Source organism: Doryrhamphus excisus, chromosome 1 (genome assembly GCF_030265055.1).
Source record: "Doryrhamphus excisus isolate RoL2022-K1 chromosome 1, RoL_Dexc_1.0, whole genome shotgun sequence".
NCBI classification, from domain to species: Eukaryota; Metazoa; Chordata; class Actinopteri; order Syngnathiformes; family Syngnathidae; genus Doryrhamphus; species Doryrhamphus excisus.
The window spans coordinates 8,955,856-8,980,316 of record NC_080466.1 but is presented as its reverse complement, the minus strand read 5'-3'; the positions used below and the strand labels follow the sequence as shown (position 1 = coordinate 8,980,316).

Below are 24,461 nucleotides of genomic sequence, written 5' to 3'. Positions count from 1 at the left end.
CAAAACCCAACTGTTGGCTATATTTTTGTCCCAGCCTTAGCATTTAAATGGCAATTACAAACATGTAAAGAGCCTTGATAGCTGTATATTTGAAGGTTAATATTCACGGTTGTGTGATTGCGAAGTTTGCAAATATGTGCCTCAGAAAAGCTGCTTGTTGTGAGGCCTATGGTGGACCTTCACTTTCTCATGAGTTTGTGATAAAACAAAGTAGTAATGACAAAATGCACGTTGTAGACATTTATATATTTATTGCATTAAGGCATTTCATAAAATAAAGACCAGCCATAAAATATTGGCAATATATGTACTTTTGGTAATGCAGTATTAAGGAGTTCCATTTCACCAAAAATGTGCACAGAGTGAGCCCTGCTGCTAAATGTTGTGAAAGCAACCTACCACCATTAGTTAAGTGACAATACAGAATCTGATGTCAAATGTGAGCTAGCACCAGCACCATAACATGTATGCAAAAATAGTGTAACAGCGAGTAGACCAAAGCAACATGATAAACCCCTTTAAGTAGAAAATGACTAGACTATGAGTAAACAGACATTTCATGAGGTGAATATTTGGCCCAAATATGAATGCATTATATGTAAAAGATCAATAAGGATATAGCATCACCCAAGGGAATGAAAGGCAAATTCTGTCCTAGAATGATATATACTTTCAGAATGTCATGGCTTATGTTTGGCAAAAGTTGCACATTTACTGTAAATCATCCAAACATTTTTCCCCTTTGCTTGTTCCTTCGCTCACTCGGCAGCAGGCTCAGACACCTCAGTCGTTATGTCCACATCTTCATCGCTCTCCAACCCCGTGCGATTCATGGTGCGTCGTATGTTCAAATGCACGTCCCCACGCCTTCAAACCAAAACATTCAAATATAAGTCGGTATTCCCAATCAAGAGCTGGAAATACTGTTTTTGACATCACAAAAGATGAGAATTGCTCAACTAGTAAGGGATCATTATCTACAACAAGTGAAATGTCGCTCAAAGAGTACAGTTTCAGTAGAAAACAACATTTGGAAAACTGCTTTTATTTTATTTAGTTACATCTCAGTCCCTTGCTAAGATTTGAATGTACACAAAAGCAGTGTTTCCCAACCACTGTGCCAGTGACGTATAAAGGCAGGCAAAACAATTGATGCAGAAAGTACATCATTAACGTATGTATATACTTCGTAAGATTTAGTTTGGGGCGCCAAAAAGGTTGGGCGCTCTCACCTGAGTTTGCTCTTCAGACTGCTGAGTTCCCGGTTCATGGAATCTGTTGATTCTGCAGCGTCATCGAGCTCCCTCTGTAGCTTCCTGCGGTAAGCGTTGGCTCGCGTCAGCTCCTCCTCGGCCTCTTCGAGCTGGCGCTTAAGTTGACGCATACGGTTGTTTGTCTTGTCAGCCTGGAAGAGGGGTTGTATACTTAAGTGTATGCATAGTTAATCAGTACATTTTGGTACAGAAAACCCTCCTTCTTGGTCGACATGACACTGCTTCTGTCCGTACATGCCCATCAGTTCACGGAGGACAGCTTCATTAAAAGGCTGCCTTCACTGCACATCCTAAAAATCAAGCCTAGAGCTCTACCGACTAACAGTCCAGCTGCAACATTGATCCTTTTTCTTCCTTCAGCAAACCTCGCTTGATGTTGTTAAAAAGTGTTATGTTAATACTGTAGCCCAATAGTGTTGCTAACATTTGTATCATCCTGTCCCACATCAAGCTGTGTGACATCCGAATCAGCAGTGTAGTGCATCGATGTTGACCCCTACTTCGTCTCATGAGCTGAATTTGGTTGTGAAAGCAGTTAGTGGGGCTCAAAAAATATTTGTTCAAAAGTTACATTTTAGAGTTAGTGGTTAGCGTGCAGACCTCACAGCTAGGAGACAAGGGTTCAATTCCACCCTCAGCCATCTCTGTGTGGAGTTTGCATGTTCTCCCCGTGCATGCATGGGTTTTCTCTGGGTACTCCTGTTTCCTCCCACATTCCAAAAACATGCTAGGTTAATTGGAGACTCGAAATTGTCCATAGGTATGAATGTGAGTGTAAATGGTCTATATGTGCTCTGTGATTGGCTGGTGACCGGTCCAGGGTGTACCCCGCCTCTTGCCCAAAGACAGCTGGGATAGGCTCCAGCACCCCCGCGACCCTCGTGAGGAAAAAGCGGTAGAAAATGAATGAATGAAGTTACATTTGCATCACATAACCTACAAGTTTTCTTTACAAAACTATATTAAAGTTACATCTTTATCTTTCCATTCAAATATGGTCAATTTTAAAAGGTCGTTTACTCACTTTTTTGTGTTTCTATTGGGTTGTTTTTTTATGATATTACATCATACGCAAATTGGGTGATGGCGCCATTTCGCTACTTCTATAGACTACCAGGACAGCCAATAGCTATTTTTCTGACTGAAAAGTTAGCAACAGTGCTGAACACCAAAATTGCACCTCACAATATATAGCTGTGCTGATTTTGCTCCCTTCTCACCACCAGGTGCTGCCGCCTGTCAACTGTTCCTCGGTGTTTACATGCGCCCCCCCCCCTCGTCGCGCGATAAGTGAAAGCTATGCTGGTAACTGTGAATCGCCCTGTGTATTCCATCACTTTCCTGTCACCGACGTTGTTTTTAGGCAACTTTGTTTTCTTCTTGTGTGTGGTTCACATTTCAACGAAGACGGATATATTAATACACGCCCGGAACATAGGAAGATTGTTTTGAAGAACTGTTCAAGCACACCAGGTAAGAACTATACGGTCACTAGCTAAATAGACGCCCCCCTATAATTACCACCTTGTTTAGAAGCTAACTGTAGTCAGATACGCGGTGGTTCTGTCCACGTTTCTTCTCAGAGTATGCAATATTTGTGTTAGCTTTACATTTTAAAAAAATGTCCAGTGTCAAAATAACATGGAAAAACGTGGATCTTGGTACAGTCTACTCACAGCTCCAGTTTGGACCACTTCTCTGTCCTTCATCTCTCTCTTTGACTGTTCTAGCATCTGACGAAGTTCGGCATCAGTACAGTCCGGTTCATAAAGGTATCCTTTGGCTTTGTGCTACAAGGAATGTCGTCATCTCTTCGTCAACCGAGAGGTAACAAGGTATTTGCATTTGCATCTGCATTTTGATACGTTTTCAGGAAAACGCGACTGAAATTTCACAATGAAATTGTACTTTAATATTTTATGCATTTTCTTTTATTAAATGATTTTGGTGTGAGGAAAGCTCAGTATTAATTAATCTACCACTATTATAACAAGGAATTATGGGATAGTTATTCTGCAGATAAACCTTTATGACTCCAGAATTTGGAGAATTTCAGAGTCATAAAAGGTGCATCTGCTATCAGTTAATAAAACTTAAAACAGGACAATGTTGAATATTTTGCAACTAAACATACCTCAAGTACAAATACATTAACTCCAGGCCAGTCAATGTTTAAAAATAGGGCTAACGGACCCCATGCTGCACAGTATTTACAGTTTGAAATCTGTCTGAAATCGAAACATGATGCACCCATGTGCAAGTGACCTTGACGTACTTATCGTACAGGAATAATCAAAATAATATGCTTAAGATGTCCCTTGTTATCTTCAAGACTGTTCCACAATGGCAGCTCAGTTTTAATAATGCAGATAGACCCTGTTCATTTTCATCATAGACTTGTCTCTCGCCCGAAGACAGCTGGGATAGGCTCCATCATGCCCGCCACCCTCATGAGGGTCAGAAAATGGATGGACTTGTCTCAGATGTGGTTGAAAGGCGGCAGCATGCAGTGGTACGAAAAGGGAGAAAAAAATACTGTACTGCGATTGTGATGTCTAATTTTTAGGGGGTAAATGGTTTTGTGATGCAAATATATTACTATTTTGAACACATTGATTTTGAGGAGCAAAACACTTAACTTTTGTGACACCACCAGCTAGCAGATAGTACTTCAACACCAAAATTTGACCAGAACTTGGCTCACAGGTGAAAAGTCACCGTTGCACTACACTGGTGATGGGGATGTCATACAATTTCACGTCAAAAATCCAAACTATCCCTTTCATGTTACGTGTATGCACTATGGCTTACTAAAAGCACAAGCTAGATTTTGGGGATCCTTGAATGTCACTGGGGTATATCTTCACTCACAGGAGGCATCCCACCTGCTCTGATAGGAACTTTACAAAATGCCAGGTCGGGACTTGCAGCCATTTTGAAAGAGGCTTACTTGGTCCTTGTATTGCTCGGTGTTGCGTCTTTCATCGTCAACCTGCAACATCATCTCTTTCAGCTTCTTCTCCGTTCTCCTGACAAGCCTGGATGCCTGTTGACGCTCTCTGAATTCAATCCAAAATGGTAAGTTAATGGAGGACACCATGGCAAAAAAGTTTGGAATGCACCCAACAACTCCCAAAAGGACTCACTTTGACTCTACGTCAAGCTGTTCATCCATCTGTGCAATCTTGGCCTCCATGGTGGCAATGGTGGACTTGTACTTAGACCTGACGGTGCTCTCAAGCTCCTGCAGCTTCAGTTTCAGCTCTTTGTTCTGGCGATCCAGCTGGGAACGAGTCCCCTCCAGTCTCTGGGAGGTGCTGCGCTCTGCGCTCACTTCGGTGGTCAACTGCTCCATCTAAAAATGTCATAAGCAGGAAAAATACAGCTTCATGGGAACCATGCACATCCGTGAGTATAAAAGACCTTTGTCTGGGTTTCTTGTGATTATACCTCTGGATGGAACTATATATTGAAGCATTGAAGATTGAAGTATTGAAGCATTACCTGCAGGGCACTTCTCTTGAGACGGTCGTTGACCATCTCTGTGTTAAGCAGCTCTTCCTCCAGTTCCTCCTCCAGTTGACTGATGCGAGCGTCCAGCCTCCTTTTCTCTTCTGTCAGCAGAGAACTGAACAGCAAATTGACAAGCAACATCAGTCTACGCTCAGTAGCTGAAAAAGATATTGCTCCATATGGATCTCCCGCCATGGTTCTAATAAAAGTATTGTCCATACATTTTAGTGTTGCCGTTGTTAATTTCATCCTGGAGCTCATCTCTCTCCGTTTGGATTTGTCTCTTGAGGCGTTCTGCAGTAGCAAGATCCTGGAAGACACCAGAGCTACAAATGTGCAAGATATTCTCTGACATGTAACCTATTAATAGTATTCAATACCTCATTGAACACTGGTTATGTCAGTGACTAAATAAGAGGAAGGTGTAATGTGTACCTCCTGCAAGTGCAGGGCATCAGCCTCCATGGTCTTCAGCTTCCTCTCAGTCTCCTTGGCGCTGTTCACTGCTTCGTCTCGGGACAAGCGCAGGTCCTCAAGCTCTCTAATTTGCTCTTTCATTTGGGCCTTTGTGATAGACAAACAGCAGATTTGACGGCTTTTGTCAGGCTTGTGTACAAAAGATATTCAAACCAATCCAATCCAACGTAGGTCAATACATTCTAAATCTGAATAAAACATTGACTCATTAGCTTGGTGTCATAGGCGATAAACCTAATTAGTGTCCTTTCAAATATATTCCATTATTATTATTTAACAATATGCTGAGGACCAATTAAAAAAAAATTAGATGAGGGCCTAAAATGTTCCCCGGGTTGCACATTGGACACCTTGGTCCATGCAAAGATGTTTTCATGCTTTACCTGTAGTCGTTTCAGCTGCTTAAGGGCCTCATCCCTTCCCTTGTTGGCGGCATCGATCTGATTTTCAAGCTCGCCCAGATCCAACTCCAGTTTTTTCTTGGAGGATAGAGCCTGAGAACGCTGCCTGCGTTCATCCTCCAGCTCTACCTCCATCGCACAAACCTAAAGGAGAGAAACATGATTACAGTATACATAAATCAGACTTTAGATATCCATCAAGTACATGCACACGTCACCTGTTTGACCAGCTGCTTCCTTCTCTCCTCGCCCTGTTCGTCCCTGGCTTGCAGATCTCTGTCAAACTGAGCCTTCATGGCCTGCATGTTGACCTCCAAGCGTAGTTTGGCATCCTCTGTGGCCTGCAGTTCGTCCTCCAGTTCCTCCAGCTGAACCCGCATTTCCTCGAGCTGCTGGTCCATTGCACGCTTTGACCTCTCCAACTCGTGAACCTGTGGATGAAGAGTAAGGATGTGGAGAATGAGAAAAAAATGTCCCTTCTACCATTCATCTCTGTTGCACCAAGATATTTCCGTGTGCTCTTACACTCTTGCCCACGTCATCTTTGGAGGAGACCAAGTCGTCCATCTCGGCTTTGAGGAGTTTATTGGCCCGATCCAGCTCATCCTTCAGGTCAGTCATGGTATCCAGCTCACGTGCAAGCGTCAGTGCTCGTGTGTCCTTTTCTCTGGCATCAGCCTCGGCTTTGTCGCGATCCTCAGCATACTGAGCGGAGATGGTCTTCTCTTCAGCCAGCATCTAAGCGGGGAGGGATTGAGTTTTTAATACAAAGTGCTTAATATAGCCAGAGCTTTCATAGAATCAATCTCTGCTATAAATAATCCAATGTGAAGAAAAACTAAAATAAAGTATGGTCATGGTATAGAACTGCAACAGATTACGATCATTGAGTTTTATCTCAGTATGATGCAGTAAAGTCCTAAACAGTTATAATAATAAAAAATTGTTTGAAAGTGTGAAACTATGACACTATATACATTTAAATTTCTGTTCCGCTCTTCCATTGGCTCTCACACCGGGCAGGTGTATCTAATTTTATTTTAATCAAGCTGCAAAGCTACTTATGGTTTAAAGACTTTCGGGGTTGTGCCTTTTGCTGTGTGGGTGTCTACATTACCTGGTCAAACTTCTTCTGCTTCCTATCCAGGTTGGAGACTATATTCCTCAGGTTGTCTTGGTCCACCATGAGGTCGTCCAGCTCCTGCTGTAAACGTGTTTTGGTCTTTTCCAGTTTGTCGTATGCGGTGCTCTTCTCTTCTAGCTGCTGGTTCACACACTCGGCATCTCGGTGGGTTCGCTTGCGTGCTTCCTCTGCACTCTCTAGGTTGGCCACCTCTTGGTCGAGCTTCTTCTTCAGCTCGGTCAGCTATAAACACCAAGGAGGGAATGAGGAGAGCCAAGAATTTCACATTTCTCAGGGATTGAGGAAAAAAGGAAAGAAGCCGTGAGAAGAATAAAGCCAGTATATCATTGCCTAACCTGGCCCTGAAGAGAGGAGACCTGTTTCTCCATATTCCTCTTGCTTTCCTCCTCTTCTTCCAGCATCTCACGCAGAGTGTTCTGCTCCTCCTCTTGCTGTCGCAAGCGACTGGTGAGGTTCAGTTTCTGGCGAGTCTCCTCTTGGAGCAGCTCCTGGAATTCAGGAACAAAAGAAGAACTTTAGAAAAGCTGCGGTATTTGTTTACATTGTTAATTATTTCCATGGACATCAGTTGCCTTCTGTAATGTCCTGTATCAGTACAGAAACATTTGCACCTTACGGAGACATCCTGTAAACCTGACAGAAAAATATAATACTATGTACACATTTCTAAGGCAACGGTTGACAGGTTCTTTCTATAGTCCATAAGTTAATTATGAGTGAAGGATATAGACACACATGTACAAATTGTGGGTTTCTAACAGTGGTGCATGCTCTGTACATTTTCCCTGTACAGTCACATATTTATGAAAAAAAAAAACCTAAAAAAATAAAAAAATCTGAAAATTTGCAGGGTCGCAAATGCTGAATGACAAATATGCAGGGATCCGATAGCGATAGATAGAGATATAGAGAGAGCGATAGACTTTCTTTATTGTCATTGCACAATAACACAGCAGTGAAAATGCCAAGGAAATGTCATTGCCTGGCTCCCGTATTATAATAATAATAATAGTACCTGAGCATCCTGGAACTGAGACTCAACCGAAGAGAGGTCTTTGCTGGATTTGATGCTCTTGCCCTCTGCTTCAGTCAACAGACTGTTGACATTATCGAGCTCCGACTAAAAAAAGAATTTAAAATTGTCAGAATCAGAATCAGAGTCAGTGCGTCTTTCTGTGCACAAACACTGAATAGGGGTGTCCCGATCTGAAATGTACATCGGCTGTAAGTCAGACACCAGATTTGAAAAAAAATGCAGAACCCATGTGATTGTTACTTTATTTAACACTGTGTGTTGGAGAGATTAGCCACAATGCAGTATTTTTGATTTAAGTCCAAAAAAAGGTATATATGATTTGTGCTGATATTGGATCGATATTTAAGGCTGCAATATTGGAATTATATGGGAAGTGGAAAAATTGTATCGCGACCCCCCTATTTGTGAACAACATTGCTCTATCCAAACTGTCAGACCATACCTGCATCTTGGCCATTTTATCGGCCATCTCCTGCCTCTGCCGTTCACTGTCTCCAAATTTGACCTGAAGCTCTTGAACTTGGGACTCAGCCTTCTTCCGACGGTGTTCTGAATCCGCTTTGCCTTGCCTCAGAGTATTGAGCTCAATCTGCACCTCGTTCCACTCGCTCTCCAGGGCTTGCTTGGATTTCTCCACTGACACCTTGTTCTATAGGAAGGAGAGTGGACAAGATCAAGTGTCAAACGCCACATCTTGTTGTTGTTGTCGTAGGTTTACGGCCTCTACGTTCATTACCCGCTTGGCCTGCTCCAGCTGGTCATTGAGTTCATCAAATGCCTGGTTGTGTTTTTGTCTCATGTCAGCCATCTGCTGTTCGTGGGCTTTGGCCTCATCGTCCAGAGTTTTCTTGAGATGGGCAACTTCTGTCTCACGTTTGCTCCTGGAGGAGAAGGAAAAATATTAACGTAAGGAGGTCCTTTTGACATCTGACTGGAGCATTCTGGAGGTAAAATTTCCCGACAGTTGACCTAAGGTACACATGCTAGGAGCCATTAGATTATATGATTGACATTAGATGCAGACGGGATCCCAGGAGTGTACATGTAAACAATGATACAACTTTGACCCCAGGCTGCACTTGACACACCCTTCTGTATCCCAATGGGACACAATCAACATCATGTGTTGCATGTGATTAAGAGTTAGAGATAAGGAGGGCCAACTATGGACTTTTCTTGTTACCTGAGTTCCTGCTGTGCTGCAGTAGAGTCCAAAGTGTCCTCCAGCTCAGTCTTCAGTGCTTCCAGCTCCTCTCCCAGATCCCTGCGCAGCTTCTCTGCCTTGCTGCGCGCCTGCCTCTCCATCTCCAAATCCTCCTGCAAATCACAGATCTGAGCTTCCAGCTCTCGGATCTTCTTCTGGGCCATGTTCTTGGCTGCAGCCTCCTCCTCAATCCTGGAGACAGAATAAAGCACGTCAGTTTTGCAGGTGTGCTGAAATTAGACAAATAGACAGGCACCAACTTGGCCAGTGCAGCGAGCAGTTCTTCCTCTTTCTTGGCCAGCTGAGCTTCAAGTTCAGCAATCCGGGCTTGAAGTTCTGAAATCTGGTCACTGAGATCATTGGAGTCACCCTCAAGTTTACGGCGATTTTTCTCTAGCTCCTGGCGCATTTTTTCCTCCTTTCTTAGGCGATCTGAACATTAGGACACAAACAAAGCTGTGTTAAATCAGTGCAAGATGAAAATCATTAGCCTTAAAAGTAAATGAACACCCTTAATAATTCATATCAATATTTGCCTTCCAAATCTGTGATCATGGCTTCATGTTTATTCTTGAGTTTCTGTAAGCTTTTAGACTTTTCTTCTTCCTCAGCCAAGTTGGTGGTGAACTCAGAGATCCTCTCCTCCATCAGTTTCTTCTCCTAAAATTGAAAACAAACGAAAATACCAAATTAATGAATATATTCTTTCTTCAGTTCGAGGCAGCCATGAGAAGTGCCAAAGAGTACTGGTGACCTTGTTGAGCTTGTTGTTCTGGTCATCAAGCACCATCATGTCTTCCTCAATTTTTTTCATTTTAGCATCCACGGTAACCTTCTCCATCTGGAGCTTCTGTCTGGTTGCTTCTTCCTCATCCAGCTGCTGCTCTAGTTCCTACAAAACCCAAAAAGACCAATCAAACTCATGAAATTCCAGCTAAAGTAGATACGAGTTCTCCAATGTGATCAAGATCCCCTTCACTTACATTGATGTTCTGCTGCATCTTTTTTCTGTCGTTGTGCAGCTGACCAACCCTCTCCTCCTCCTCCTCCAGACGAGCCTCCATATCATGAAGAATCTCCTCCAGCTCCTGCTTCTTTGCAGCAAGACGGCATCTCATTTCCTCGGACTCTGCGCACAGCTCCGTCTCAGCCTGGAGCTGTTCTTGGAGGGCCAGCTTCTCGGCAGACAGCTGGCGGAATCAGTCAGGGGCAAAATGAATCAACCGACTCGAGTAAAACAAAAAGGATATTGACTGAATATTTAAGACACATTGGGTTAATGCCACACACTAAACTCTAATGTGCCTGTCCAGGTTCAGTCCATCAGCACATTTTATTTACAAGTTACAGAGTGTATATGCAGTTTGACTTCAGGATGAAAAGGTCAATTTGAAATCGTACCTGCTGCTGCTTGCTTTCGTACTCTTGAATCTGCTCCTCAGCCTGCAGTTGCCTTTCTTTGACTTTCTGGAGCTCCTCCTCCTTCGCCACCATCTCCTCCTCCTGCCGAGTCACTTGTAGTAGTGGCTTGACCTTTAAGACAAGAAAAGAGTTTAAAATCTCACAAAATCAAGCAGGGGATTTTTTTGCATCACAGAGTAATGTGATAGACCACTGTTCTTAGTGACTTTAGTCGACGAGGCGAGGCATGGACCTTTATGGGTAATGTCCTATTTACCTTGGTGAAAAGCCTCCACCACTGCCAGTTCCTAAGTTTGAGGTAAGCTGCACAGTTCCTCTGGATAACTTTCATAGCAGTCAGCTGTTGTTGTCTTTTCGCAAAGGCTCTTTGGTTAAAAAAATAAAACAAAAGCATTTTTCAGCCAAGGGTGAGAGAATGAGAGAATTAAGAGACTGAATCAGTCCTACTTGCGGGCCACATATCCTCGGCACAATGCCTGGAAGCTGATGATGACATCGGTGATCTTCATGTCTCTTTCCTCCTCCAGGTGAGCCAGGACGCCAGCTCTGAAGAAAACTTTACTCTGCCCGATGCGGTACAAGTTGGGATCCAACTCCAGGGCCTTGATCTGAAATAGAGTTAAGTTTCCTGAGGTCAGATTAAGATTCATTTTCCTCTATCATTTCTTAATGTGATCTATGGTTCTCACCATGAGCACACATGCTTGCTTGCCATCCATAAATCCTTTTGGAATGGCATTCGGAGTGAGGATTTCATACCTGAGGAGCACAATTACAGACAGATGATGAAGTTGGTCATTTTATTCTCCTTGCTGACTCAATGTCTGGCACTGGGTTTGTTACCTCTGTCTAAACTCCTGGAAGACAATGCGGTTGGGGAAGCCCTGCCTGCATATACGGATCCCCTCCAAAACTCCATTACACCTTAACTGGTCAAGAACCAGATGAGGCTCCAGTTTACCTGCCTAAAAAGTAGGAATTAGGGCTGTCAAAAATAGCATGTTACGAGTGGTTTGTCTCCCTTACAAATAAACATTTTGATTTCAAAACTGCATTTTGTGTCAGTTGTTTTGTCATTGACTAACTGTGTGTGAATGCTACAACTATCAAGAATAAACAACGTTAAAGCAATTGGTATAACTGTCAGTCAAACGTGAGCATTGCCATTGAAAAAACCCAATTAACAATTTGAATACAGCTTATATAATCACATATTGTGAAGATGTAGCCATAACGTGTAAATGTTTGTTTAAAAAAAAAAAAAAAAGTACCTTCTTCTCATGGTTGGGAATGATGCAGCGGACAAAGTTGGGATTGGTGTTCCTGAGTGTGGCCATCAGGTTCCCCAGCTGCTCTTTGTACAGTTGGCCCACTGTGCGAAACATGCCTTTACGGGTTTTGAATGCACCGTGCATGGAGTCTGACATTCCCGCTACCTTATCCAGGCCCACGATACGATCGACTGCGAGGACAAAAAAAGGTGTAAAAAATGAAACTAAGGTATGAAATTAAGGCGGTGTTCACACTTGTTCAACATTAACAAACTGGTGAGATTGCTTTGCCGGTCCAGTTTGTTTTGTGTGTGCCCACCATGACTTTGTAACATCCTAACTGGTAAAAAAAAAAATCAGGACATCTAAAATATATTCAACTTACAAGATGGCTTTTTGTTTGAAAAATATATTGTGATAGAAATGGAAAATTAATGTTAGTGTACGGGTAGTACTAATATTGTACCACAATATTGGCTGGTCCACCAATATTGTAGACCTTTATAAGTAGGTGATCTGTGGTCACCATGCCAATGGTGGAGATGCTCCTCATTACAAGTTAGGGTACCATCAAAATGATTTTCAAATGTTTAGCTGAAGATTCAATTATTCCGTGTTATAGCTTTAAAACATTTACTGAGAAATGGGTCATCGGTTAGTTGAAAACTGCATGCTTGTCTTACAATTAACACAAATAAAATAAGTGAAAATGTGCTATTACTCACCATCTCTCCACAAGTCGGAAGTAAACTTGTCTGTGGACTGGTTGAGCAAAGTGGCCACACACTCATTAAGAGGATCCATATTTTTCATCAGCCAAGCATCTGCTTTGTAGTCCACCTGTAATGTTTAATTTAATTGAATTCAATGAGAAGGGCCGCAATTTCCTATTACCTCTTAGCAGTTACAATAGCAGTTGCTTAATGTGACAGTGATTTTTGACTGTGTTGTGACACGCAGACCTGTCATCAGTTACCTTCCCAGCATAGTGGATAATGCAGAAATCAGCCTCATCCTTGAGTTTCTTGGGCTTCTGGAACTTGGGGTGTGTTCCTTGCTCTTGAACTACCTTCTCCACAAAACTCTTGTCTGTGGCTTTGGGGAACCAGCATTCCTCGTCCAGCAAAGCCAAGATACCAGGAGGTCCAGACTGCCACCAACATTGGAACAGAAGAAGAGTGTCAGTCTCCAGGTAATTTTCAAATGTTTTCCTACTAACAGCAATTTGAGTAAATAGAGTAAGTTGAATAAATAAAATTATACTTCAGGGTTTCCAGCAGTACAAATTGAATACTAAATGAACTTTACTTAAGTAAATAAGTAACATTAACTATGACAAGTCAAGTATGTATTCCATCCAACTCTGGCCATTGTATGCGTGTTTGTATACATGCATGGTACATACGTATCAAGTCAAAGTTTTTGGGTCCACAGAGGTCACAAGCTCACATGTTTCTCAATGAGGTCAATGCAGGGCTGCAGGTCAAGGCCAAAGTCTATGAAGCTCCAGTCAATGCCCTCCCTTTGGTACTCCTCCTGCTCCAGGATGAACATTGTGTGGTTGAAGAGCTGCTGCAGCTTCTCGTTGGTGTAGTTGATGCACAGCTGCTCGAAGGAGTTGAGCTACAAGGAAAACGGTCATAATCATCATCATCATGTAATACTAGGACTGTCACAAGATCTCGTGCATGTTTTTCCATTTAGAAAAATGTCTTCTGGGCACTAGACTGGAATGACGATGAATAAAATCAATCACAGCATAGCATAAACAGTGTGGAAGAGTGTAGCCTCATGAGAAGCAGTGCAAGCTAACGTAGTAGAAATAAAATTAGAAAATCGCAATATATTGTATTTTTTCAGCGTACTTCCTTAAAAGTAATGTTAAAATCTCTTCTCATCTCCTCTCGTGACACCCCTATTTAATACACAAAGTTCAGTCAAGAAAGGGCAGGTCACCTCAAAGATCTCAAAGCCAGCGATGTCCAGGATGCCAATGAAGGAGGCTCCTTGTCTCTTGGTCTTGTCCAGAGCTTTATTGATCCTCATGACCAGCCAGCGGAACATCCTCTCATACGACGCCTTGGCTAGGGCTTCCACAGCAAACTCAGCCTGCTCCTGGGTCTGAGCTTTCTGGACATAGTCACGGCCGACCTGGTGAGAAAGCACACACACAAAAGACAGTTTTCTCAGACATCGGATTTTGTTTTGTTTTGTTTTGGGTTTTTTTAGATGAAAAACACTGACCTTAATTCGAGGTGACAGGATGGCACGCGTGAAGTCGGTCACATTGATGCCCAGCAGGTGAGATACTTTCTGGGCGGCTATGGGTGAATAGGAGCGTTAAAAACTTTGGGTAAACTCTAGGTTGTGCCTAGAGGTTACTAAAGCTTTAAAAGTGTGTACCGGTGTCATCTGGCATAGACGCCTGGTCAGAGTGACGTTCCTTCTTGAAGGTCATGTTGCCCAGCTGTAGCACGGCTGAGACCACCTTTAACAGGCCTGAGGACACGCGTATATTAAAAGTTCGTTCAGATTTTCCAAGGTCATATTGTGACATATATATTTGTAAATGTATCACAGCAACGAAAAATCCACATTTTATGTGGTGCTTAATGCCTTTTGTTATTTTAGCACTTGATATGTGGGTCCATATTTACTGTGTGCAGGCAATCTGCAGCCTATATAAGGTTAAGTTCAGATCGCATTGACATCAGTAGAACTCAGGTGTTAGAAAACACTTCTTTCAGGGCCCACTTCCAAATGAGCAAACCTGCTTTGGCATCGAGAATACAACATTGCAACAACATTTATAGGTTCAAAAAGTGGAAGAAGCATACGTTTTTTTTAACAAAAGTAATCTCAAATTTTAAAAAATGTACCAATTCTTTCTTCTTCTGGGATGCTCATGATCTGGAAGGCCTCCATGGTGTCAGAGAACATGTCCTTGTCCTGCTGGCCTGGAACTGTCAAGTTGCCATTGGACAGGAAACGGTATTTGCTGTAGTCTTCCAGACACAGCTCGGCTGCATCGGGAGAACAGGAGCAACAAAGAATTATTTACACAATTCAGATTACTTACACTACCAGTCACAAGTTGGAATACACTTGTTCATTCAATAGCATGAACAAATTTGCTCAAACTTGACTGGTATGGTAAGTGCACATGACTTACAGAGGGCAGACGTTAAAAAAAAAAAAAGGAACCTCAGGTTTAAAACAGCGACTGTTCAAAGTCATGATCGTTAATTGTGAAACTATCTGCGGAGATAAAAGATCTTGGGTTCTTACAGCGCATCTTGTCTCCTGCTCCAGATAACATGTAGTAGAAGATGTGGAAGCTTCTCTCCTCTTTCGCTTGTCTGATAGCCCGAGACTTCTCCAGCAGGTCTGGTAACATTTCAGTCAAGGATGGAGCAAAACAAAGTGTAAACAAACAACTGCTATATTGTTCATATTGTAGTCCAGAAAAAAACTCTATGGTTATTTGTTAGCAGTTCACCGAGGGTCTAAAAAGGATTAACTCTACAGTGTGCTATGCTTTTTTGGCATGACACCAGAGAAGGGGACCAGAAGACAAATTGGAAATATATGCCATTTTTAAAAGTTAACTTCTTTTTAAACTTGAATGAAAGTACAAAGCATAAAGTCAGGGTGCCTACACTACGCCTGTCTCGCCATATAAATACTAGGCATTATTTTAACCATAGTTATGGCCTAACTTTTTACACTTTTATGACATTTAAAAGAGCTAAACTACTGGAAAGAGTTTGTTGTAGGTAATGTTGTTTCATCTAATGTGTAGGTGTAAATGTAGAAGAAAAACAAAAACAAAATAAAAGATACAAGTTTCAATATTGGCTCCAACGATGTACCCATTGACATCAAAGTTGATCCTGATGAATTTTCCCTACAAGAAAGCAAAATAAGCACGTCAAGTTAATATCAATAACACACACAAGGAAACGTACAAAAGATGTATGCGAGCCATTCTTACAAATCGAGATGAATTGTCATTCTTGACTGTCTTTGCATTGCCAAAGGCCTCCAAAATGGGGTTGGCCTGCAGCAACTGCTTCTCCAGTTCCCCCTGAGACAAAGGAAAATCAGAACCATCGACAGGTCGGGACTAAGCAACAGGTCACACAAACTTCAAAACATGCAGCACTTCCACGGCAAATACAAGCATGCATGCACATTGTACATGTAAAAAAAAAAATTATTTGCACAGGCACAGCACACAGACGGGAAGCCAAGAAGCACAAAGGTTCACTAACATATACCTATACACACACACACAGATATATATATTTATATACATACACACACACACACACACACGCCCCCCCCCCAGCAAATGCAGGACTGCAGACTGACACCACATACAGGCTACAACAAGACAAAACCATGACTCAAGGCAGGGGTGGGACAGGTTCCCTTAGTATGAGTTACACTTAGTTGAGCATTTACACTTGATAAATTAAAGAAGTTTACTGATAAACTACAACTGCTAAAAGTATTTACCAATTATTGCATGTTTTCTCATTATTGGAGTTTTGTCTCTGAGAAAGCTATTATGTATGTTAATGCATTTCCTTGGCACACAAGAGAACAGAACACTCCCCATTAGTAAGCTTGCATAAACAAAACTACATGCTTACGGCGTCCCATTAACTCACATGTGACAGAACAGTGCTGCCCTGCAGAGATAAAGGGTGGGAAATGGTGAGTTCAGCAACTTTGAACACAATTTCACACAAAGAATCAATGAAAAAAAAAAATTGTGTGCTATGCTTCAGATAAAATGACTAAAACATGCACACACACACACACACACACACACACACACACACACACACACACACACGCAGTAGACAGGAAAAAGACGTACAAAGACCTGAAAAAGGAATGTGCTCAAGTTGACTGTATCATAAAAAAAGGCAAAAGAAAGACATTCGTTGTGACATTATATACTGGAAAGTTGATGCAGACCTGATCCTTCTTGGACTTGAAAGAAGAGGCCACATGGGCCAGATACTGAATGACCTTCTTGGTGTTTTCAGTTTTCCCTGCCCCGGACTCACCACTATAGAAGAGACACACAATGCACATAAATGGAAACGTTATCAAGAAAAAACACGTACTTGCACAGCTAAAATTGCAGAAGCACATGGAAATTAGATTCAATAAATGACTAGACTTACGTGCAAAGAATGGACTGATCCTCTCGATCTGGTGACAAGACACAAACAAGGAAGTAGTCAACATAATGCAGTGGCTCTATTAATACATGCTAAACAATGAAAGGGTTTGGGAAAACAGAAAATGTTATTTTGTGATTACGTACACTACATAAAGCGTTATCACACTTGGCCATTAGGAAGTTAAAATGTAAGAAAAAGTGGTTTATTTGCAGATATAAATGCTTCCACTCTTCTGGGAACACTAATTGTTCTGTGAACAACAGGGGTGCTCACTTTTTTCAACCTGCGAGCTACATTTAAAACGGCTAATTATATATATATATATATATATATATATATATATATATATATATATATATATATATATATATATATATATATATATACATATATATATATATATACATATACATACACACACACCCACACACACACACACACATCGAAAGTAGTTGATATTCAATATGGCAAAAGAGACAATTACGCATTGCTCAGCAGCATCACTGTTCTACAAGATGTGTGAAAGAAATGTCTGGAGATTTTTGTCCATTCAGATGCGACACTGATATTGGACCCAAAATGGCATGGTAATGTGCGTTGCAGTTCATCACAAAAAGTGTTTGATTATCCGTTTCTTCCATTATGGATGGGTATCAATAATCGGTACCATAATGGGACCACTACAATGTAAATGGTAGTAACCAGACCCAAAATGCTAAGTAGAACAGTATAGGTGCAGTGTTCATTTAGTTGAATTATTTTTGATAAAATGTTGTTGTCAATGATCTTTTGCCTTGATGAAAAATTGCAAGAATTTACATTTTGATTCAAGGAAAAACTGCCTTTTAGGAATTTTACCCATCATCCACAATCCCTTTTCTGTGTGTTCTAAAGAGAGAAAAACACTCATGATAACATGCAATACTTACAGTATTTTGCCGCATATGTTGATTTTAAACATTACCAGAACAGAATTGATTTCATATCTCGCTCTACTTCCATCAACAACAGCAGACTACTTTTAGACAAATGAGGATCCAGAACCTTCTCGGTACAGGTTACAGGAACAACCTACAGGTTTTAGAAACTGAACCTGCAAGAAGAACGTAAACTGAGAAGGTAGCAGATGGGGGGGGGCGAGGCATTACACAGGCTTGACTTGGTGGTGGAATTGTGGAGCTTGTCAAAAATGGAAATGGAGTGTGTCATACTGTGTTGCCATCAATGGAAGGGCTCCGTGTCTATGGGGAGGAGGACATTGCTCCAAGAGATTGCATCAAAAAGCAAAAGAAAAAGAAAACTCTGGAAAAGACACTCCAGACCAGTTGGACCAGACGAACAACTGTCCATCATGTATGAGATCCCACCACGCGACACAGTGCAGAGGGCACCATCATAATCTGGAGTGCTTTCACCTTCAATGGAACAATGGAGCTGCTGGTTATATAGAAATATTGTAGGGGCCATCGTTCATGACTGAAGGCCTTTGTGTGTGTGTGTGTGTGGTAATGACTGGGTTTTTCAACAGCACAACACAGCTGTTCACAATGCCCGTCTGACAAAGGACTTCTTACAGGGGGAGAACCTCACCTCACTGGAAACACTGTCATTACACATGCACCAATTTTCCATTTTTAGATGCGTGTAGTATGTGAATGCTGTGTACCTTGCATCATGCTCCTGTAGGCTGTGTCGGTGATGGCGTAGATGTGAGGCGGCATCTCGTGTCTTTTCTTGCCCTTATACATATTAACGATGTCCTCTGAATAGATGGGCAAGTACTTGTATGGGTTGACCACCACACAGAAGAGACCCGAGTATGTCTACATGGTGGGAGAAGTCCAAACGCTGAGCTCAACATACATGGCGTTGCTATGGTAATGCGAGGATGGGTAAAACTCACATAGATGAGTCCTGAGTAGTAGCGCTCCTTGAGATTGTGTAGCACAGAGGCTTCGTTCAGGCAGGTGAGCTCAGCCATGTCCTCCACCTTGTTGAACTTGGGTGGATTCATCTTTTGGATGTCGTCCTTGTTGACTTTCACCTGGAATTGCAAGAACCAGGAAGTGTATCAGAGGAAAAAATATTTAAATTGTGTTTTGTTTTTTTTCTACCTTTTTGCCAGAGTCGCTGAGCTCCACCACACACTCCTCGCCATGCTCCTCCTTGATGGAGCCGGCCTCGAAGCCCAACTTTTCAGAGGGAACCCAAACCTGCTTCTTGCTGGCCCAGTCGGCCTGAGCGAGTGGGTTGCTCATCCCACTGCGGTCCCCATACAGGAACTTGTCTGCGTCACTCATGGCAGCTTGAAAAAAACATTCACACAGATTATACACACTTCATGGTTGTATGCAGTTCATCTCCAACCTCCATCTTCAAGTCTTATCCAATTTCGAGTCATGGGGACAACAGCCTAAGCAGAGAACCCCAGATTTCCCTCTCCCCAGCAACATTACTTTGTCCAGCTCATCCCATTGGATCGTGACGCATTCCCAGGTAAGTTAAGAGAGACACTCTCCAATGTGTCCTGGGCCTTCCCCGAGGCGTCCCACCGGTCCGACGTGCCCTGAACACCTCCCTCGGGAAGTATCTGGCCCAGATGCCTGAAACACCTCATCCAGCTCCTTGAACACACCTTATCTTTAAAAGGGAGATCCCATCCACCCTCCAAAGAAAACTAATTTCAGCCGCTTGTACTTCGCCATCACCGTATCCACCAGGCAGTAACGACTCTACAATAGAATATTAGGTATATCAACACAATCAAATAAGCGCCACTTACTTCGGAATGCTCAGCTTTTGAGGACATACATGTTAAAAATGTACACCACCGCTGCAGTAGTGTCCAACTGCAAAACGGCATCATGAGCTATTTGAGAAACATCCGCAAACTACAAAGCCACAGTAACAACAGTCTATCAGAATAGAGTGTCAGCATATTTGTAAAGGCAACATTTTTATTAGTATATATCGTACAGGTGTATCTAATGTTGCAGTAAAGATATTTTTTACGTACAGTAGAAAAAGAAAACAAGTGAATCTCACCAATGGCTTTATCATCTAGGGAGAGTTTTGCGCAACTGCGCTGACAGACAGCCTAACGGGAAGCAACACGTAAGGTGGAGGCGATTACTGTCAGTGTCTTTGAGGGCTTGCCAAATTTGTGGTGAAGATGTCAGTGATATGGGGACTACTGGGTATTTTACCATGCTGGGTTTATCCGATAGTTAATATACTACTTGTGCAGGTAAAGGGACATATATTCGTATTTAATACATGTTTTATTCTTTTTATACCCCGTGGTTTGTCCTAATTTTTTCATGACTAAACGTGTTCAATAGTGTCAGCCAGATCCAGAGCCACTGCACACAAAAGGGTGAATACCGGTCAAAACATACACCCTTATTGTGTTGCCTTCTGACAAACACACCGCCACGTATTAAGTTAAACACAAAGACTGACTTGAAATTTCTCACATAGCCCAATGCACAAAAAAGAAACATCCACTGTAATGTAATGTGTTTAGTAGGGTTGTGAAAGATAAACAGATACGACCCACTATCCGGATTGACAAGTTTTATGGTTGAATTGGTAGCAACTTCCTCGATCAATAACAATCAGCCACAGAGCCTTAGATTAACCAAAACACACACACAGACTTCAATAGCCAAACATGAACATACAACAATTTTGTAACTCCCAAAATTCATACAAAAACAAGTGTTTTTATGAACAGTTGACCACATCTTCAACTCTCCATGATGGAAAGCTCATTAGACAAAATTCCACTAATCATTCAACTCTCACCTGTCCTCACTAATGCCCAAAATCATCATCCAGTTGTTGACCTAGTAACTCCGCCGTCGGGAAACAAAAAGAAGAAAAAAATATATCTTCAAAGTCCTGATGGATGTGGAAAGGAGAAATGCTTTGTTGTGAGGAATGTTGGGAAGCAACAGGTCCGGGCAAGGAAAGAAATGTCATCAGTGACTGTCTCCAGCCACACCCTGGATACAAGTCTCCGCTATCCATCCACCTTTATTACCCTACTACTCCAAAACTGTAATATTCTAATTTGTATCAGTATGTGCCATTATGTTTGGAAGTAAAAGATACTTTTGAAAAGTTGCAGTTTGCGACTGGGTGATACTGGTCTGGAATCAGGTCTTGAGGGGGTAAGGGGGTCTGCACTGTTATGCAGTCAGATGCACAAATAATTATAAGGAAAAAGGGGGAATGAGTAGGTTTTCAGTTAATTATACATCACAGAGTTCAGGTATTGCACAAAAATGAGCTGAGGTCAGCATTTGTTGAAAACAACGAGGAGCTCAGAGTATCAGGTTTAAAAAAAAAACAGCTTTGATTGCTGTTCCATGTTTTCGCCATTGATGCGGTGTTGCCTTCAGGGAACAACACAATAGGAGGAGGCCACGGAAGGAAGAAGGGGAGAGATTTCAACACGTTATGTCCGCTTTATCCCCCCCAAGTCTGTTAACTTGAACAGAGGTCTTCTTCCTTCTTGGCTATGTAGTAAATTATTTAACTACTACTACATTCCAATCTTCTGCACTCTGTGTGTATGCTACCGGGCCCTGCCTCCACCCACCAAAACCATGACTGACCAAAGGGCTCACTCCATTCATGCTGATGTTCTATCAAACAAACATGGCAGGGTAATGAAACCAATACACAGGGTGGAAACAAGGAAAACAGACAAGCATGCACATGCCAATGTATTTAAGAAAACTAATTAAAAAAGTTAATTCTCATTTACTGTGTGATTAATTGATTAATACCATCCCAGGCCAGGGGGCGGCATTAAGAAAAATGGAAGATGCTTTGATATCGTGTGACAATACAACTATTTTTGCCTTTTCAGTGCGGTCCTAACCTTAATCTTATTTGTGAATATGCTAGGGGTTATTAGACAAGCCAAGACAACTTTATTTGTATAACACTTTTACAAACAGCACCTGCTGAACATAGTGTTGAACAGGAGCTACCAAGTACAAGACACACATTCCAATATGCATAAGACTAGAATTAATATTTGACTGTGAAAGAAGCACTCTAATATGTGCTATGGTCATTAAAAATAAGCTGTGGGCTACAAATAGCCCCTGGACTGCACTTTGGAGAACCTGTATATAATCCAATGACTTCTACACATATTGCTTCTTTCTACTACTAAGGTCAATATATTGTACAAGAATACAAACAAACAAATAGAGTGAACATACCTGATATGCAAACATACATACTCAAAGAGGAGGGTATTTTTGTCTTGACTGTGTGTTTTAGGAATTTAAATGAGAACTAGCCCACCAGCGGTGATAACATCAACGTCTCAATTTTACATGACGTCACATCAAAGAATCTTCTTTAATGGCGTTTCTGTCTTTGAAGCCTTTACATTAAAAGAGGAGGCGGTAGAAAGAGTTTAGTTTTTTCCCTTGTCATGAGTCGACACAGTTAATATTTGCATTTTAGTAATCTTCATTTTTAAACATTTTAGCAAAAGACGTTTAATTAGGAAGTGGAGTGAGCATGCGCGAGCTTTGAAGGCTGATGAACGACACCTGCGCCATATTTAAGTACTTGATAAAGTTTTAAACTTCTGCCCGAGTTTTTTTTTTAAACTTGACATCATACAATAAAAGATAAAAGCGACAACAACGCGGACACACCTGTTCTTTCAGCTACAAGAGGAGGAAGAGACTCGGCGTCTTTGTGTCCGTATTCGAGACAGCCAAAGTCGGGCTTGGAAGGATCCGTCACCTTTGGGCTCTGTGGGGATCGCGTGCTCTTAGGATGGACGCTCAGCCGTCTCTGACCCGCAGGTAAATTCGAAACCACGCCCTCTTTTTTGTAGCCATATTTCCCTACCTTCCCCTTTTGGGGAGCTGTGTTGCGTTCAATGACTGCTTGTAAAATCCGATTTAGGTTTTGGAACTATTTCCAACACATAAGCATGAGTAGTTTTAATGTGTGTTCAAAAAACCCCAACAACAATCAGATGCAGTTCTTGAAATTCAACCATCACTGTAGATGCCATGTATTTTCAAACATATTAGAGTGCAACTATGTATGCAGTTTTATTTATCATACAAATAAAACATCTTCAGCATCAGCCTGAATGCATTTAACACGCTATTTACTAGAAATACATGAACATTCTGAAAGTATTTGTAGAATATATTACGGCTTCTTTTGGAAGTTATTTACAGACAGATAGGCGTCTGTCCTGATAGTGCAGAGGTGTGTAGGAATGCAAGACTCGTCTGTACCTGCAGATATGACACTACTAGGTAAGAGCAAACACTCACTCAAAGTTATCACATGAATTCAAATCCATTGCATAGCATGATAAACACAATTAGGAGTCTTTTAAATTGTGAGGCGAGGCAAAATGTCATCATATTGATTAGACAACAAGGTGAAAAAGTGCATAGGCATATACATTACACAGGGGGTGACTACCTGCACATTTGTCTCCCTCCACCAATGAGCGTTGCCCTCATTTCCTTACCATATATGGTCAGATTGAGATTAAAACAAGGAAAGAAGAGGTAAGAGGAGGTGAGGCCTGTTGTGTGTTTTTTTTTCAGTGTTCTTTTTCAAACCCCATCATTACCTCTGCTGCTACTGCCCCACACCAAAGATGGTGAGTGGTGAGGTTGACACGTATAGAGGCTGCAGCATGTTGCAACATGAGCAGAAGACACAGAGGACACATTTTACTGCCATAGGGTGTGTTTGTGCAACAGCAGTGTTCATTATAACACTCATTTTACGCACTAATGTTTGGGTGTGAATGGGTATTTGTCTATATGCCAATTCTAATTAATGACGACAATGCATAGATGGATGTTGATAGATTATAAGGGCCTTGCATTGGCTGGGGACCTGAAAAATAATAATCTGACCATTCAGTTAGTTAAACCAAAATGGACCCTCTGAAATGATGTCAATTTGAATTTTGCAGGGCTGTTGTGTCATAAAAAAAGTTTTGCATTCCTTGTCAGCAAAAGCGGTAGATCGAGTGTGTCAGCTGTCATCCTGTTTGTTCATTTCTCACAGCCGCAGGGAGACAGTCTGTTGTTACGCCACCTTCGCATACTTCCTGCTTCTCATCTGTTGCTCAAATTTGCTATATACTGTTAAGTCAGAATATGTGCACAATCTGGGTGAATATAGTATACTTAATAAGCACATAACTGTACCACTTTCAAGTGTGAGTGCAATGCAACAAGCCTGGACAAAAATGTGTTATGTAAGCTTCCAGTGATGAGCATGTAAGGTCATGTCCTGAAGGTAGCTGTAGAAATGTGCCCTAAAGGTGGGAAAGTGAAGAATAGTATCCAAAGAGCAGTTGTTTTGCCCTAGTTGTTACATTTTGTGAACACACAATTACAAAAAATAAAAATAAAAAACACCATACCCCAAAACCAGTCGTAGTCTTAACCTCCAATATGAATACAGTGCCAGGTGTGACTAGTACTCTTCCAGAGAGAATAG

The 24,461-nt window shown here is 41.7% G+C and overlaps 1 protein-coding gene across 3 annotated transcripts; it reads right to left on the bottom strand.

The window, feature by feature from the left end:
* Positions 1-227: 227 nt before the first annotated feature.
* Positions 228-22,797, bottom strand: LOC131102131 (myosin-9-like). Of its 3 annotated transcripts, none has more exons than XM_058047809.1 (43): positions 22,631-22,797; positions 19,058-19,248; positions 18,847-18,987; positions 18,610-18,766; positions 16,944-16,971; positions 16,732-16,825; positions 16,419-16,439; positions 15,737-15,829; positions 15,586-15,649; positions 15,031-15,129; positions 14,622-14,765; positions 14,146-14,241; positions 13,987-14,063; positions 13,699-13,893; positions 13,192-13,365; positions 12,719-12,892; positions 12,468-12,582; positions 11,743-11,933; positions 11,315-11,436; positions 11,161-11,230; positions 10,919-11,079; positions 10,728-10,836; positions 10,451-10,582; positions 10,033-10,239; positions 9,804-9,941; positions 9,586-9,709; positions 9,310-9,481; positions 9,029-9,241; positions 8,582-8,726; positions 8,288-8,494; positions 7,825-7,929; positions 7,145-7,297; positions 6,783-7,031; positions 6,191-6,403; positions 5,884-6,096; positions 5,648-5,809; positions 5,223-5,351; positions 5,009-5,097; positions 4,779-4,902; positions 4,421-4,629; positions 4,225-4,333; positions 1,233-1,405; positions 228-867 (listed from the first exon to the last, which is right to left on the bottom strand). In XM_058047809.1, the coding sequence occupies exons 2-43, from the start codon at positions 19,241-19,243 to the stop codon at positions 759-761; spliced, it is 5,886 nt and encodes a 1,961-aa protein (XP_057903792.1). In that variant the 5' UTR covers positions 19,244-19,248; positions 22,631-22,797; the 3' UTR covers positions 228-758. The 3 variants fall into 3 exon arrangements, with proteins under 3 accessions (XP_057903792.1, XP_057903647.1, XP_057903717.1); XM_058047664.1 differs by lacking the exon at positions 22,631-22,797 and adding an exon at positions 22,184-22,334; XM_058047734.1 differs by lacking the exons at positions 16,419-16,439; positions 22,631-22,797 and adding an exon at positions 22,184-22,334.
* Between the last annotated feature and the right edge of the window lie 1,664 nt (positions 22,798-24,461).